At 40.9% G+C, this 14,091-nt stretch overlaps 2 protein-coding genes across 4 annotated transcripts in view; one reads left to right on the top strand and one right to left on the bottom strand.

The window, feature by feature from the left end:
* Positions 1 to 14,091, top strand: part of ACAD11 (acyl-CoA dehydrogenase family member 11) — an 84,312-nt gene that overhangs the window by 6,529 nt on the left and 63,692 nt on the right. For both annotated transcript variants that reach the window (XM_070576052.1, XM_008534397.2), the window contains exons 2-3: positions 11,308 to 11,407; positions 13,767 to 13,892. In XM_070576052.1, the coding sequence (XP_070432153.1) occupies positions 11,308 to 11,407; positions 13,767 to 13,892 (226 nt within the window). The remainder of the gene's footprint in view (positions 1 to 11,307; positions 11,408 to 13,766; positions 13,893 to 14,091) is intronic.
* Positions 807 to 14,091, bottom strand: part of ACKR4 (atypical chemokine receptor 4) — a 92,917-nt gene continuing 79,632 nt past the window's right edge. The window contains exons 2-4 of one of the 2 annotated variants that reach the window (XM_070576057.1): positions 7,245 to 7,966; positions 4,663 to 4,738; positions 807 to 1,465 (exon numbers count right to left, since the gene is read on the bottom strand). In XM_070576057.1, the coding sequence (XP_070432158.1) occupies positions 1,386 to 1,465; positions 4,663 to 4,738; positions 7,245 to 7,415 (327 nt within the window). In that variant the 5' untranslated portion in view covers positions 7,416 to 7,966 and the 3' untranslated portion in view covers positions 807 to 1,385. The remainder of the gene's footprint in view (positions 1,466 to 4,662; positions 4,739 to 7,244; positions 7,967 to 14,091) is intronic. The other variant, XM_070576056.1, reaches the window with a different exon arrangement.

Here is a 14,091-nt window from a genome sequence, read left to right as displayed (position 1 = left end):
AGAATACTTATAATGGGGAATTTGTCCCATAGGTCAGGTGCTATTAGACCACGTATCACAAGTTTGATTGGTTTGTTCCCAACATAGGGTGGCCTTTTGCCTGAGTTGACCACTAGTAGGAGTGAGCCAAATATATTTGTCCCAAATTTGATATAGTCCATCCTGTGTATTGATGGGTTGGTGACTTTACCTTTGGAACTATTGTTTATGATCCACCTGTGACAAGGCAAATTTAGTTAGTATTTGGGCAGTAGAGTTGAAGGAAAAGGTTTAATTGTAGCCGAGGACCTCCCAGGTATCAGAGATGGATGGCCACAAGGAGACATTATGATTAGTAATAGATGAGTCTTGTAGAAGAGAAGAGCTAGAATCTAATATCCATGAATGTGTACTATAGCTTCTACTGAAACAATTTTTCTCTCTAAAATCACCCTCATTTTTACAAAAGATAGTCAAATTAAGATTAACTGGTTTGCAAAATAAGTTTAGCTTCAATAAAACTTGGTCCAATTATTTATATAAGTGCAGCAAGAATAGCAATTGATTGTATAGGCTCTCTTAAATCTGTTTTGCTGGAATTTTTTATGAGGAATCTCAGATTGAACTTTGAAAACCTCTTGAGGCCAGAAAAGCCCAGCCAAGAACTTGCCATCAGACTTTGCCTTCAGTACCTACAGATTTGGGTGGACTCCTCTCTTCTTGAGGTCCCCCCAAATATTTTGAGGTTCCTTGCACCTGCCAGATAAGTGAGCTTCCTTACTTACCATGTAAGATTGCTGGAATCTCTGTAAACAAGGTACCAGGCAAATATTTCCAAAAGGCTTTATTCCAGAAAGTCAACCTTATTCCTCAAAGGAGGTATTGTCATATCTGAGCCTCTATGTTTCTCTCAAATATGATGTTCCAGTCAAAGCCTTGGTAATATAAACAATGTTTCCAAATGTGTCCTGTTATAAGGAGAACAGATTCTTATTGAACATATGCAAATAACTATATTACCACAAAATAACCATACTCACTCACAAAGAGTTGCCATATTCTGGAGGGATCAGGTAGGGAAAAAGCATAAATGTTTCAGTTCTGCTCACAAAGGTGTAATTTCACCAAATTGCTATAAGTCATAGTTGGCATAAGAGAAAAAGCTTTCCTTAAATCTGAGAAAACAAAACAAAACATCAAAAACTCAACAATATTTCAAACAAAAGTTATAAAAATTATAATCCTCATCAGTTCATACAGTCCTGTATAATCGATTTCTTGATCTTAATCTTCTGTTAGCAGTTTTATGAGGTCATCAGTTTCTCCATTAGAATTCTGTAATTTCTTATCCAGTTCAGTTTTACAATTTGAAAGTTTATCAGAAACCTGTAGTTTAGAATCCTGTGTCAGAATTGTTTCCATGAAGTTTTCTGAAGATGAAACATATTTGCAAAATCAAACAGCATCAGAGTAAAACAGCAACTATCTGCAAATGACAAAAGACTCAAAAGAGCAATTGACAAAGAAAGTTGGCTACTTCTGTGACGTACAACAATCCAAGATAATAACTGGAATTATGGCTGACAATCAGAATTTTAGCAGTTACGTAATTTTAAAACATTTATGTCAATAGCATCCACCCATATAATACCACCTAGGAAAGTTTATCATCACTTATTTAGCAATGCTTCCCATGTAGTTTAATAGACAAAATAAGCCTAATTAGTTTAGTATTTTCCTCCTTATAGGAAGAGAGAGCAAATTTCTTTGAGAAGTCTCAGGGGCTTTCTGAAAATCCTGATAGAAATCCTCTTCCTTCTTCTAGGTCAAAAGAAAGCCTTTATTCAGGATTTGAATTTTTTTTTCAAGGGAGAAGCTTGTGTCAAAAATATCAACAGATTTGGGGCTGGCCCCATGGCCAAGTGGTTGGGTTCGCGCGCTCCGCTGCAGGTGGCCCAGTGTTTCGTTGGTTCGAATCCTGGGCACGGACATGGCACAGCTCATCAAACCACGATGAGGCAGCGTCCCACATGCCACAACTAGAAGGACCCACAACGAAGAATATACAACTATGTACCAGGGGGCTTTGGGGAGAAAAAGGAAAAAATAAAATCTTAAAAAAAAAAAATCAAAAGATTTTAAAGCACTTTTTTCAAATAGGAAATGACACTCACTGCAAAACACTGCTCAAGTATATATTCAAAGTGGCATCAGAAACAGTCAAGAGCAATTAAAACAGTCAAAAAATCTTCAGAGAGACCTCTTTCTTTCTGAATATAGGAAATTATTTTAGCAAAACACAGATTTTCTGTCTTTTAGGTAGACTTAGAGCAAGCCAAAAGTTCAGACCATAAAACAGTTATTGTGCCCACAAACTCTTATCCGTTTTCATCTATCTAAATCGTTTGTTTCCAACAATTATGTTCATATTACCCACGAAAACTTCATGAGACATTAGACAAAATTAGCCATCATTTAAAGCTATTTTGCTGATGAATTTCTAACAAAAAACATGAGCTTATTTGACTAGTAAACTCAGGCTGCGTGCCTGCATCATATCCAAATACTGACAACTCTGAGGACAAGACTATTTCAATCAAATGAACAAACTTAAGCTTTCATTACCAAAGGTTAATTCACATCACATTAACTTGAAAGACATTGGGTTAATTTCTGCTACATTTAGAATTAATGTAAGGGATTACTTTAAGGCAATTAGAGCTCTTAGTTTTGCTCATACCGTTGGAGGTACAATACCACACACATATAATGTACATAGACACACATACAGAATCTCTACAGCTATTTTTTTTAAATTACTGCCATGAATCAGGTACAGTAATATAAAGCTCCTTAGTTATGAATCCAAATTTTGTTTTAAGCTTTTTTACCAATATTTGTGGAGAAGACACAAATGATGCTAGATTTTTTGGCAAGGGCTTATGGCCATTTTTTCCTTTTTTTCCCCTCGGTCTTAGGAATTAGTGATGGGCTAGATAGTCCCCAAAGGATTTGCAAGCTCTTTGAGATCATGGAAAGGGGTGGAACCTGAACCACCTCTAGAGCTGCTTTTCCAGACTTACAAGTATTTTCCAAGGACAGTTGCTCTTGGTTTCTCAGAAACTGGGTTGTAACTCAAATGACATTATAGGTTGATCTGCCTGTCCAACTGCATCACAAAGGCACAGAGAAACTCCTCAGGTTTTCTCAAAGGTGGAGTTTCTGGGGCATACCCCATCCAATTGAAAGTGTTTCCAGTTAATTAAAATGCACTCAAGAGGTGAGTCTCTGGGATGCTTGGGGCACTCCCCATGGCAGTAAAGCCAGTATCCAACTGACGGTGGGCTAGAGAACAGTGCAGAGCCTGACTGCGGCTGTCAATATAGTTATAAGATTTAGTCAAGTCCTGCTCAGCCGGGGCACTTAGTCCCTGAGCCAGCACAAAGCAAGCCAGGGAAGCAGGCGGCAAAGGCCTGGAGTGGGCAGGGGTCTGGGGCTCCCAGTGCCAGGGTTGGGAGTTAAGTCTCTGGCGAAAGGTTTTCAAGTTTTCAATTTTACAGAAGGTCCAGGTTCTGCTCAGGTCCAGCCTGAACTTAACCTCGACTTGGTGACAATAGAGGAGGTGATGAATGAGACAGACAAAGGAGAAGAGATCAGGCCTCACCCTCATGGCCTCTTCCTGAGGGGTATCAAGATAAGGGTTACACAACGATTCCTGTGCTGGGGTACACAACCCCAGCAGGACAGTTCACAGAATAAATCATAGGTCTCCTATCCTCATAACTGACTCAGTAGGTGCCTAAAATACTCAATGAGTCAACCACCAAGAGAGGGTGCCACATGTGGGGTCGCCAGGGTGATCAGGCCCAGAAACCAGAGTGGGGACTCCCAAGGGTGGAGCCTTTGACTCTTTGAAGATTTCTCTGTTTCTCAGTTGCAAGGCTCAAAAGGAGACCAAAATGGCCACTGTAACTTTAAGAGAGACAAACTAAAAGGGTCTATTACCTTGAAAATCCCCCCTGAACCTACAACAGTGTCCTACCCATAGTTCCTCCTCTGGGGTTTATATAGCAAGGGGTGATGGGGCATGCCCCTGCATTGCATCCCTTGTATACCTTCTCTATTATGCCCAGCAGTAATAGGTGCCTAGTGAATGGTCCCAGAGATAGAAGAATAGAGAAAAACAGTGAAGAATTTTCCGCCAGTCTTGGGGACATTCTACCCCATTGCGTCCTGGAGCTATTCTCCCAAGAAGGGGTTCCCATACTCAACCAAAAGTTAGCGTTTGGTACTTTCCTTGAACCAGAGTCCTGATTGGGACTTTCCCACAGTTCAGAGTGTGGTCAGGAGCCATAGGGAGGGATAACAATGCAGCCTTAGGAAAAGAAACCTGCCATAGGAGTCTTGGAGATTGGTGACTGTCCTAATGACTTAAGTGGTTGACTCATGCCCATGTAAAATTTATATGTTAGAGACAGGAAGGAATGAGTTAATTCATTCTTCATCACCCTCAGGCTTAAGGTACTGATTCTCTTCAGGCTGAATGCCATGGTTTGCCTCATAGAGTAGCCATGGGCAGGAAATGTGGATTCATACAGCTGTCCAAGAAAGTTCCCTATGGAGAAGTGAATTTAGATCCATCCTTGAAAAAAAGAAAGGCACAAGGAAGAAAAGGGCGCTTACCAGAACTTAAGTTCACAAGCCGATGAAGCAAGATCCCCATATGGGCCACCAGAAGAAATGATGCAGGCTCGGTGAGCTGAGGAGTCAAAAGAAAGATTTCTTGGACTCTCAAGGTCTGGCAGTAGTGCTCCTTTATTCAGAGAATAGCATGGAGTTGCATGGGGACAGGACCCATGGGCAGCAAAGAGCTGCAGCATGGAGACAGGACCCATGGGCAGTGAAGAGCTGCAATGGGTTGAGGGTTAGGGTTAAACTTATAAGGCATAGGTATGTGAGTTATTTCTTTATAAGACAAAGGAAGGATTATGTAAAAATGTTGTTAAAATGGTCCTAGTGCAGGTGGGGTCTGGTTATCAGGTTGTCCTATAACTTTGAATACGAGTCAGGTTGAATCAGATCAGGACATCCTCTACTTCCCGGAGGATGATATGGATTGGTATGTAGGCCAGGACGCCTTCGCCTTCTCTCCCTGGTTCAGCCTTGGTCCTCATCACTACCAGACCTTGAGAGTCTGAGAAATCTTTCTTTCGACTCCTTGGCTCACCGACCCTGCATCAGTTATTTTAGTAGATATTATTGATACTTTCCTCAGATTCTCTTTGATCCTTTTTTACTGTTTCTATGCATACCCTGGTTTGGTGGCTTTTGCTTCCAATAGCCAGCACGTATGGGTCTTTTTTGGACCACCCTTGGGCTACTGGAACTTCCTTTGCCCTGAATGTTGTAGTGCCCAAGATGGCCCTCAACCAATGACTGTTGGGTTCAGGAGTATGAAATCCTCATCATTCTTGCTTTGGAGATAAGACAACTCTCAGGTATAACTTACACTTCAGAGTCCCTTCCCCACTGTGAAATCAGGCTGAAACTACCCCCTAAGGAACTTTGTCTCAGATCATACCCTTGCTTGAATTTCTGCCTTTTCCTGACCTGCTTCTTCCAATTCCTTATTGGTTTCCCAGCGTTTCCTTAATAAGTCACTGGCACACAGATCTTTCCCTCAGGATCTGCTTCTAGGAGACCTGACGTAAAACAATACTCAATGGCTGTGTGTTTCTTTCTCCAGCTACATTCAGTTATATGAGTGTAGAGAAAGAGTTGGATTTAACTAGGATAGGGGAAGCCAAGCAAATAATGTGAAGTGAGAGAGGGCAAGTGTATTAAAGATGTATTCAAGGGAGTGGTTAAGTAATTGATCATCAAATTTCAGCTAATTAAGGAAGGACATAGTGAGAGGAGGGGGAAGCTGAAGGACAGTGAAAGGGTAGTGTGATCAATGGATGGTAGGTCCTAAGATTGAAGGATTGTTGAGATTGAGGTACTAGGGGGTGTGAGTGGAAAGATAGGAGATTATGCTCAGAGATAGAAATACTTAAACAGCAGGATTTTGTAGTGCTTGAGTTGTTAATATTGATAAGGTATAGGGTGTGTCCCTCAGAATGAGTGACTGAGTTAGGGTAAAAGAAAAATCACTGGAGGAGAAGAATTCAAGGAACCGACAGGCCTCACTGTTAGAATGAACATCTGTGTGGATTTTGAAATCATTAATAATTAGGATAGAGTAGTGTTAATAAGAGTGAATCAAGCTAAAATCCTTAGGCAATGAGAGGGAGTGATCTAAGTTGGTAGGTGACTGCAACAAGAAAGGGTGGAGGGTGGTAGAGTCTCGTTACATGAAATTCAAAGTTGAGAGAGAGGGGTTTAGACAGGACAGAGGGCAAAGAGTGTGGAAGTGATAGTGAGTATCAAGAAGGACACAGACTCCATCTCCAAGTCCACTGGATGAGTGATGTGGGGAAAACATCTACCACTTAAGAGGCCTACAGAAGAAATAGGGCCCTTATGGAACATTCAGGTTCTAGTTAGAGTAAAGAGGTAAAGGGTCCATTCAGAGAGAAGATTGAAGCTGTATGTGATGATGCTATTGAAAAAGAGAGCTCCAGGGGCACAGTAGAAAGGTGTCAGGAGCTGGGGTGGTGGGGGATGGCATGAGAGAACAAGACAAAATAGGGACTATGCAGAGCCTTATGGGTCTAGAATGCACTAGACAAGTGGTGACATGGGAATCTGGGACTTCTTTTGTTGATAAACAGGGATAAAGAGCATAATGAGACTAATCCTGGTGGTCTCAAGACAGCAGTGCTGTGAGTGATGGGAAATAGGAAGGGGTAGGTGTTTGGAACTGGGGAGGGGCAGTCTTACACTAAGTGCTCTGGGCTTTTTTTTTTTTTTTTTCAAATAATGCCAATTTAAAAATAGCTTTGTTCTCTGACACGAATAGCACTTTCCACTTATTTATCATACGGATAAAGTGAACCTGTAATATCCTCTTTCCCTGTCTATATTCAAGTATTCAAATGTCTAGTAATATATTCAATAGCAGCTCAAATATGATTTTTTAAAACTATTACTGAACTGACTTCCTACAAATTAGGGTCCTTCAAACTTCATGATTCTGTGGAATGTGCTATCTTGTGTTTTGGTCAGCTTGGCCTATTTCTGCAGTCATGGTTCCAGAAGAGGCACCTATAGAGAGGCAAGCCATCACTCCCAGGGAGCCCCCAGTAAAGCACCTAGCATCGTACCTGCTCTCTGGTACACTGTGATAATGCTGGGGTTTCAGACTGTCTCCAGCTCTTTCTGCTGAAGTTAAATTGTTCCTTCTTAGTAATCTGATTCTTGGCCAGCCATTCAATGATTCTATTGCATTTCTTAAGAATCTTCTGTTTGACTTCATCTTTGATTCTCTTCAACATGTCTCATCTTCCACTGTGGCCTTATTGTTGAAAACATAGGATTGATGCAAGTTCTTAGGGGCTATTTTGCCCCTCTGCTTGTCATCTCCAGCTGTGTACCTTTAAGCCTCTTGGACCATATACTCAGTGTTTTCCATGCTCAAACACTACGACATTAGTTTTTTAATCTTCTTCTCTTTTCTTGATTTCTTATCTGTAGCAAATACATTTGAGATGCTATTGGCATAAATATCAAAAGTTACTTCAATTTGTGGAAATCCAAAGGGTGCAGGAGGGATGCCTGTGAGTTCAAATTTGGCAAGTTGTTATCCTTTATCATTGCTCACTCAGTTTCATAAACCCCAATGAGCACACCAAGCTGATTGTAGAGTAGATGGTGACGGTCTAAGTCTGCTTTGTATGAACTGTTGTGCTATTGCACTTGATCAGAATAGCTGTGACTCCACCAGTGGTTTCAATACCAAAAGAAAAGGAGTGATGTCAAAGAGCAGTAAATCCTGAATATTTTCAAATTTATCTCTGGACAAGGGACAAGATGGCTGCCAACATACCTGCAAACACAAGTAACATCCTTATCAGGATTAATGCTTTTTTTCAGTTTCTTCCTGTTGAAAAAATCCTGTAGGAATTTCTAAGTTTCTAAGCTTGGAGATGCAGATAGAGCCACCCGCTAGGATGATGTCATGGGTCTGAGATTTGTCTAGCATGATGTAAATAAAGGGTTAAAAACTCTGTTCTCCTTCTCTGTGGACAAATTAAATTAACTTTCTACTCTGTTACTCTGGAAACTTGGTAAAGGTGGCATGTCAACCGTGTTTCCAGGCAACATTACTTATAGTAAAAATAACATCTAATTGATAAACTGCATCTGAACTGACAGGCCTGTAAATGAACTATAAGTATCTGGTGGGATACTTTGGACTTGCCTAAGTGTAGTGAGTTCTTACAACTGATCAGGTCCCTTGCTGGGACCCTGGAAGCTGTGCCCAGAGAATTGCTACTAGAGATAATGGCTTCTGTGGAGGATGAGGCTTCTAAGACACAGGGGCACTCATACTCACTCTCGAGATCATTGTGGTCTCATTCCTTGGAACCTGAGTTGTCCCCAAAGGGAAACAGATGTCATACAGTAGATTCTAGACTGCTACATGGATTACTGTGAGGACTCCACTGAAGACACTCACCTGATTCTGCCCTGCTGACATACTGTATTTCCTGTCTTTGTATGTTTCCAAGTGAACCAGTGCTGAGAGTGGCCTGTTAGAGTCTTGTAAGATCGATTGTCTAGTCAAAGTCTTCTCCAAACAAGCAAGTGTTCCTAACGGCACACTTAAATGCAAAAGTTCCATCCTTGTTAGTTAAGCTTGGACAAATCAAAAGTACCACCTCTTAGCACCAAATGTCTTGTCCAAGTTCTAAACAATAGTTATGACCATTGGCTCATTGATGATTCTTATATTGCTACCATCAATGGGTTCCAGACTCTATGGTGGCCTGATACTTGGAGTGCTTAAATTTATCCAGTACTGTGTTCACAGTGTTGGTGATGATCTTCGCAGAGTGGACTTCTGCATTTTGTGGGGGGGTTCTTTTTTAGAACCATGGTAGATTCTCACTCAGAGGAGAAGCTTTTAGTTTGATTGGCGGGGGGGGGGGGGGGGAGGGGGGAGGCTTGAGATAAAATTCATGTTAAATAAAATTCAAAATTTTAACTATTTTAAAGTGTACAATTTAGTCATTTTTAGTATGTTGACAATGTTGTGCAACCATCACCACTAATTCCAGAACACTTCCATCACCCCAAAAAGAAATCCTTATCTCCCAATTCCCCCCTCTTCCCATCCCCTAGCAGCCACTAGTCTAGTTTCTGTCACTACAGATTTACATATTCTGGACATTTTATAGACATGGAACCATATAATATATGGCCTTTTGTGGCTGGCTTTTTTCATTTAGTATAATGTTTTCGAAGTCCATCCTTGTTGTACCATGTATCAGAACTTCATTCCTTTTATGGCTCAGTAATATTCCATTGTATGGCTATACCACATTTTGTTTATCCATTCATCTGTTGGTGGACATTTGGGTTGTTTCCACTTTTTGGCTCTTGTGAATAGTACTGCTGTGAACATTCTTGTACAAGTTTTTGTGTGAACATGTTTTCAGTTCTCTACCTAGGAGTGGATTGCTGGGTCATATGGTAACTCAAAGATAAGTTTTTAGTTTTATATTTCATCTGAGTCATTTACCATCATGAAAGGCCAGAGCCTCATATATGACTGCATCATCAAAAATGCATACAATCGGACGTTTGGCATCAAAAAAAATGTTTTGGTAAAGTTCATTGCAACTTGACTCTTTGGAGCATCACGGATAAATTGGCCCATGTCAAGACAGACAACACATGAGGTGGCCCATTTCCGACCATTGGCAAGGATCTCCACTTTCCTATCCTAAAAGGCACCCACATGGGATTAAATGGTGCTGGGATCAGAGCTCTTCGATAGATAAGTAGGATACCTAGCTTCGATAGATGAATGGGATAGCTAGCTTTGATAGATGAATAGGATAGCTAGCTTCGATAGATAGACAAGATAGCTAAAGAGGATGGGTCTGGCTTGTGGGAGAAAGATGGAGACACTGGAGCTGCTGCTGCATTCAATCTGGACTACTCTTGTTCTTTGCTGATGGAAACTGGAGGCCTAGGGAGAAATTTCGGAAAAAAATATTTTTTTTACTTTCCCCTATTACCTGTTACCTCAGGAACTGATTCTTCTGTGTATTTAGTTTAAGACCTCTCTTTTATGCTGTTGGATTCTTTAAAAGTTGTGTAATTCTAGGGCCGGCCCCATGGCCTAGTGGTTCAGTTTGGTGTGCTCTGCTTCAGCGGCCTGGGTTCAGTTCCTGGGTGTGGACCTGTACCACTCATTGACGGTCATGCTGTGGCGGCAACCCACATACAAAATGGAGGAAGATTGGCATGGATATTAAAACTGTCCATATTGTAAATGAAGGTGTAGATTGAATAGTTTTGTTAACTGGAGTGTTTCCTTAGGCCACGTGAGAATTTCTGTTCACCTGGCAGGGAAAGCCAGTGCCGTGGTGACTGTGAGTTACCTGGGACACTGTTTCATTTCCCTGGCCCGGATGTCTTCTCTAGGGCCTTTCTTTTTTTTGTTGTTTTTTTTTTTTTAAAGATTTTATTTTTTTCCTTTTTCTCCCCAACACCCCCCGGGACATAGTTGTGTATTCTTCGTTGTGGGTCCTTCTAGTTGTGGCATGTGGGACGCTGCCTCAGCGTGGTCTGATGAGCAGTGCCATGTCCGCGCCCAGGATTCGAACCAACGAAACACTGGGCCGCCTGCAGCGGAGCACGCGAACTTAACCACTCGGCCACGGCCACGGGGCCAGCCCCTCTAGGGCCTTTCTTATCAGAATTCCCATTGTAGAAAAGTGCACTTGTGTGCTAACCTTGGTGATGCATGTGGGGATTCTCTCTCCAACTGCAGATGAGAGGACACTAACCCAGCTGTTCCAGCGTCTTTTAATTAGTTTTCTGACTGATCACCTAAAATCTCTTCCACCAGCCTTTCTTTACTTAGATCTAGGCATTGTTCTAGGGGTACTTCTGATAAAACTCATGATTTGCAAGCAGGGGGTGAGGTCTTCCCTTCTACCTGTGCAGATTGTAGATTCTCCAGCTGCCACTGTGTCACCGTCTGCTTTGTATCATCCAAAAACTCATCTTCTGAGTGGCTGGTAGCACCCCTTTGGGCTTTAGGGCATTGAAATGGATTTATTTTCATTTTGTGTTTCTTCTGACATTTCAGTAGGATTTGGAGAAAAAGGAAAATGTGTCTTTGTAATTGATCTTTTCCCTGCTCTTACCTAGATCAGGACAGTCCAACCCAACCTTTTATCTCCAGAAGGGCTTTCAAGCATATGTACTCAGAAAAAAGCCACCTGGCTCACTTCTTCCTAAAGCACATAAGGTATGGTGTACAAGTGCAATGATGAATTCTTTGTTGACAAAGAAATGCATTTTATGCACACAAAAATAATTGCTTTTAAAAGTCATGTCATGATTATTAAATAATAGAAAATGCATTTTATTTCTTAGATAAAAATTTCACTTGAATTTTATCCCCCCTTTTTGTTTTTAAAAAGAATTTGAGATTGAAATCCAAAACTATCTTTGGGCTATTAATCTTGAACACCATCAAGTCCTTTTGTGGATTTGATTCCTTCTTGTACAGTTGGCTAGAAATAGTTATCCAGTGAATATTTTCTGTGCTACTCATTTATAGATGTTTTGTATTTTGGTTATATATTTAAATTGTCTTTTTGTTTTTGATTTTTTCTTGAGGAAGATCAGCCCTGAGCTAACATCTGCTGCCAATCCTCTTCTTTTTGCTGAGGAAGACTGGCCCTGAGCTAACATCTGTGCCTATCTTCCTCTACTTTATATGTGGGATGCCTGCCACAGCGTGGCTTGACAAGCAGTGCCATGTCTGCACCCGGGGTCTGAAGCGGTGAACCCCAGGCTGCCAAAGCAGAACGTGCAAACTTAATCGCTCCGCCACTGGGCCGGCCCCTAAATTATGTTTTAAAAAGCACGTTATTATAGCTTATAACAATATCTACTCACTGAATTATTTTAATATATTTGCTATAAAAATCCTCTGATCTTTTGGTGATAAAAAGAAATATTTGAACAACCATTTTATAATATTCTCTAAATATTAGACCTAGTGAGAATTATAAAGACTTTTGTTAAAAATTGAGTCTGTTGGGGCCGTCTTCCTCAGCAAAAAGAGGAAGATTGGCAGCAGTTAGCTCAGGGCTAGTCTTCCTCAAAAAGAAAAAAAAAAAATTGAGTCTGTTTTCAGAAAACAGATATTCTGTAGGTTTTTAGAGAAGAGAATAGGAGAGGACAGAAATTAAAGTCCTGGAGAACATTAAAGGCACTATGCATATTTAGGGTTCTATTATAATTATATATAACAGATGCTTCCCAGGCCCAGATGAGAAAGGGCATTGAGGGGTGGGCTTAATATCATAGTAATGGAAAAGGCAGATTCTGACTTTCTTGGCCCCATATCATATTCCCAGAAGCATGAAGTAACTTGAATGCCTAAGATCAAAAAAGTTGGGTAACTTGTATTAAGCCTCAGTGTGGCATGGCTGAAGGAGAATCCCTAGAGATTTATGCCCCAACAAACAGCTCTGTTTGTCTCTCTTCTTGATAACAGCCTACTGGAAGACATCCGAACATAGCATAATGCTCTCAGCCCAAGGATCTGGAGTACTTTATTTCCATTCCCTTCATTTTTCCCAAGTCTACACTGTAAAAAGCAGTGTTCCCATACTGCCATCCACTTTATGATTCCTTAACCCTTTTGTCCCTACTGCCACCCCACCCCCATCTCCCATCACCAGAGTGGTTTATAAACACTTCTTTCTATAGCCATTGGTGGCTTCTCTCACCTTCGTCATGGGTTTAGTCACTTCCCTGCTCTAGTTATTGCAGCAGCAGCTGCTTTGTCCCTGCTGTCAAAGTGAGCTGCATTGTTTCTTCTCCTTGAAGTGATCAGTCACCACTACCTGAGTCTGGGGCAAGAGGACTTTGCATGCAGATGAGTTGGCATCACAGATCTGCTGTGAGCTGTGTCATCGGGTCCTGAGTGATAAGTCCATACATCTGTCCTTTTTGAGAAGGCCCTTCTCACTTTCTTATTTGGGCTCCTGCTTCAGTACCAGCTTGCTTCTCATTGCCTCCTTTCCCAATAGTTATCTTGAGCTCCACAGCAGCCCCAGATACCAGGAAGGATCCCTGTACCCCTGCCTTGCAAACAAGTACCTCCACTGATGTCCAGAAGGACCAGGTGCTTTTCTCTTCTACCGCACCCACTGGCCTCCCCCAGCATCCTGGAGCTAACCGTGCCCAGAACATTAAAGACTTGCCTGTGCCTCCTTGGTAGCCATGAGAGAGAAAGAGAGATGGAGAGAGAGGAAGAGTGAGCCAGTGAGCAGAGAACTGCTGAGAACAAAGAAATGTTTTTATGATGATATCTGTGAAATATTGTGGTCAGGAACTGTTCCCATTGTATTACCAGAGCCAGGATTAAGCCCCACACATGTGCCTATCATTTTAGCCTAATTAAATTATCCTTTTTAGTGCTGGCCTAATTTATAATTATAATAATTACACTAAGACTACCTTTAAGGAAATTGTTATTGTTTGGATTATTTGTTGATACTTGTTAAAATTGATTTCTAGCCTTAATTTAGCTCACAAATAGTTATTAAATTTCTGTGTTTCTGATTTTTAATATCCATCATCTTATTTAGATTGATAGAGAATTTAAAGTCCAGAAAGCTTTGTTTTCAGTTGGATTCCCTGTTCCCAAGCCTTTATTGTACTGCAACGATGCTTCTGTCATTGGAACAGAATTTTACGTAATGGAACATGTGCAGGTAAATTAACACGTAATCTTACTTTGTTGTTGCTTTTATTTTAATTCTGAAATTAGATGTTAATAAATTATAGTTTGTTAGTCGACATTTTAGGTAATTAGTTTTCTTTACAAGGGCTTAAACTTTCATTTTAATTTGAGCACACACAAATGTGGAAGGGATGAAATAGACTAGGAACAAATTTAATAATTAGGGCATA

Source organism: Equus przewalskii, chromosome 15 (assembly GCF_037783145.1).
Source record: "Equus przewalskii isolate Varuska chromosome 15, EquPr2, whole genome shotgun sequence".
Classification (NCBI taxonomy): Eukaryota; Metazoa; Chordata; class Mammalia; order Perissodactyla; family Equidae; genus Equus; species Equus przewalskii.
The sequence above is the reverse complement of the archived record's forward strand: the minus strand, read 5'-3'. Positions and strand labels throughout refer to the sequence as shown.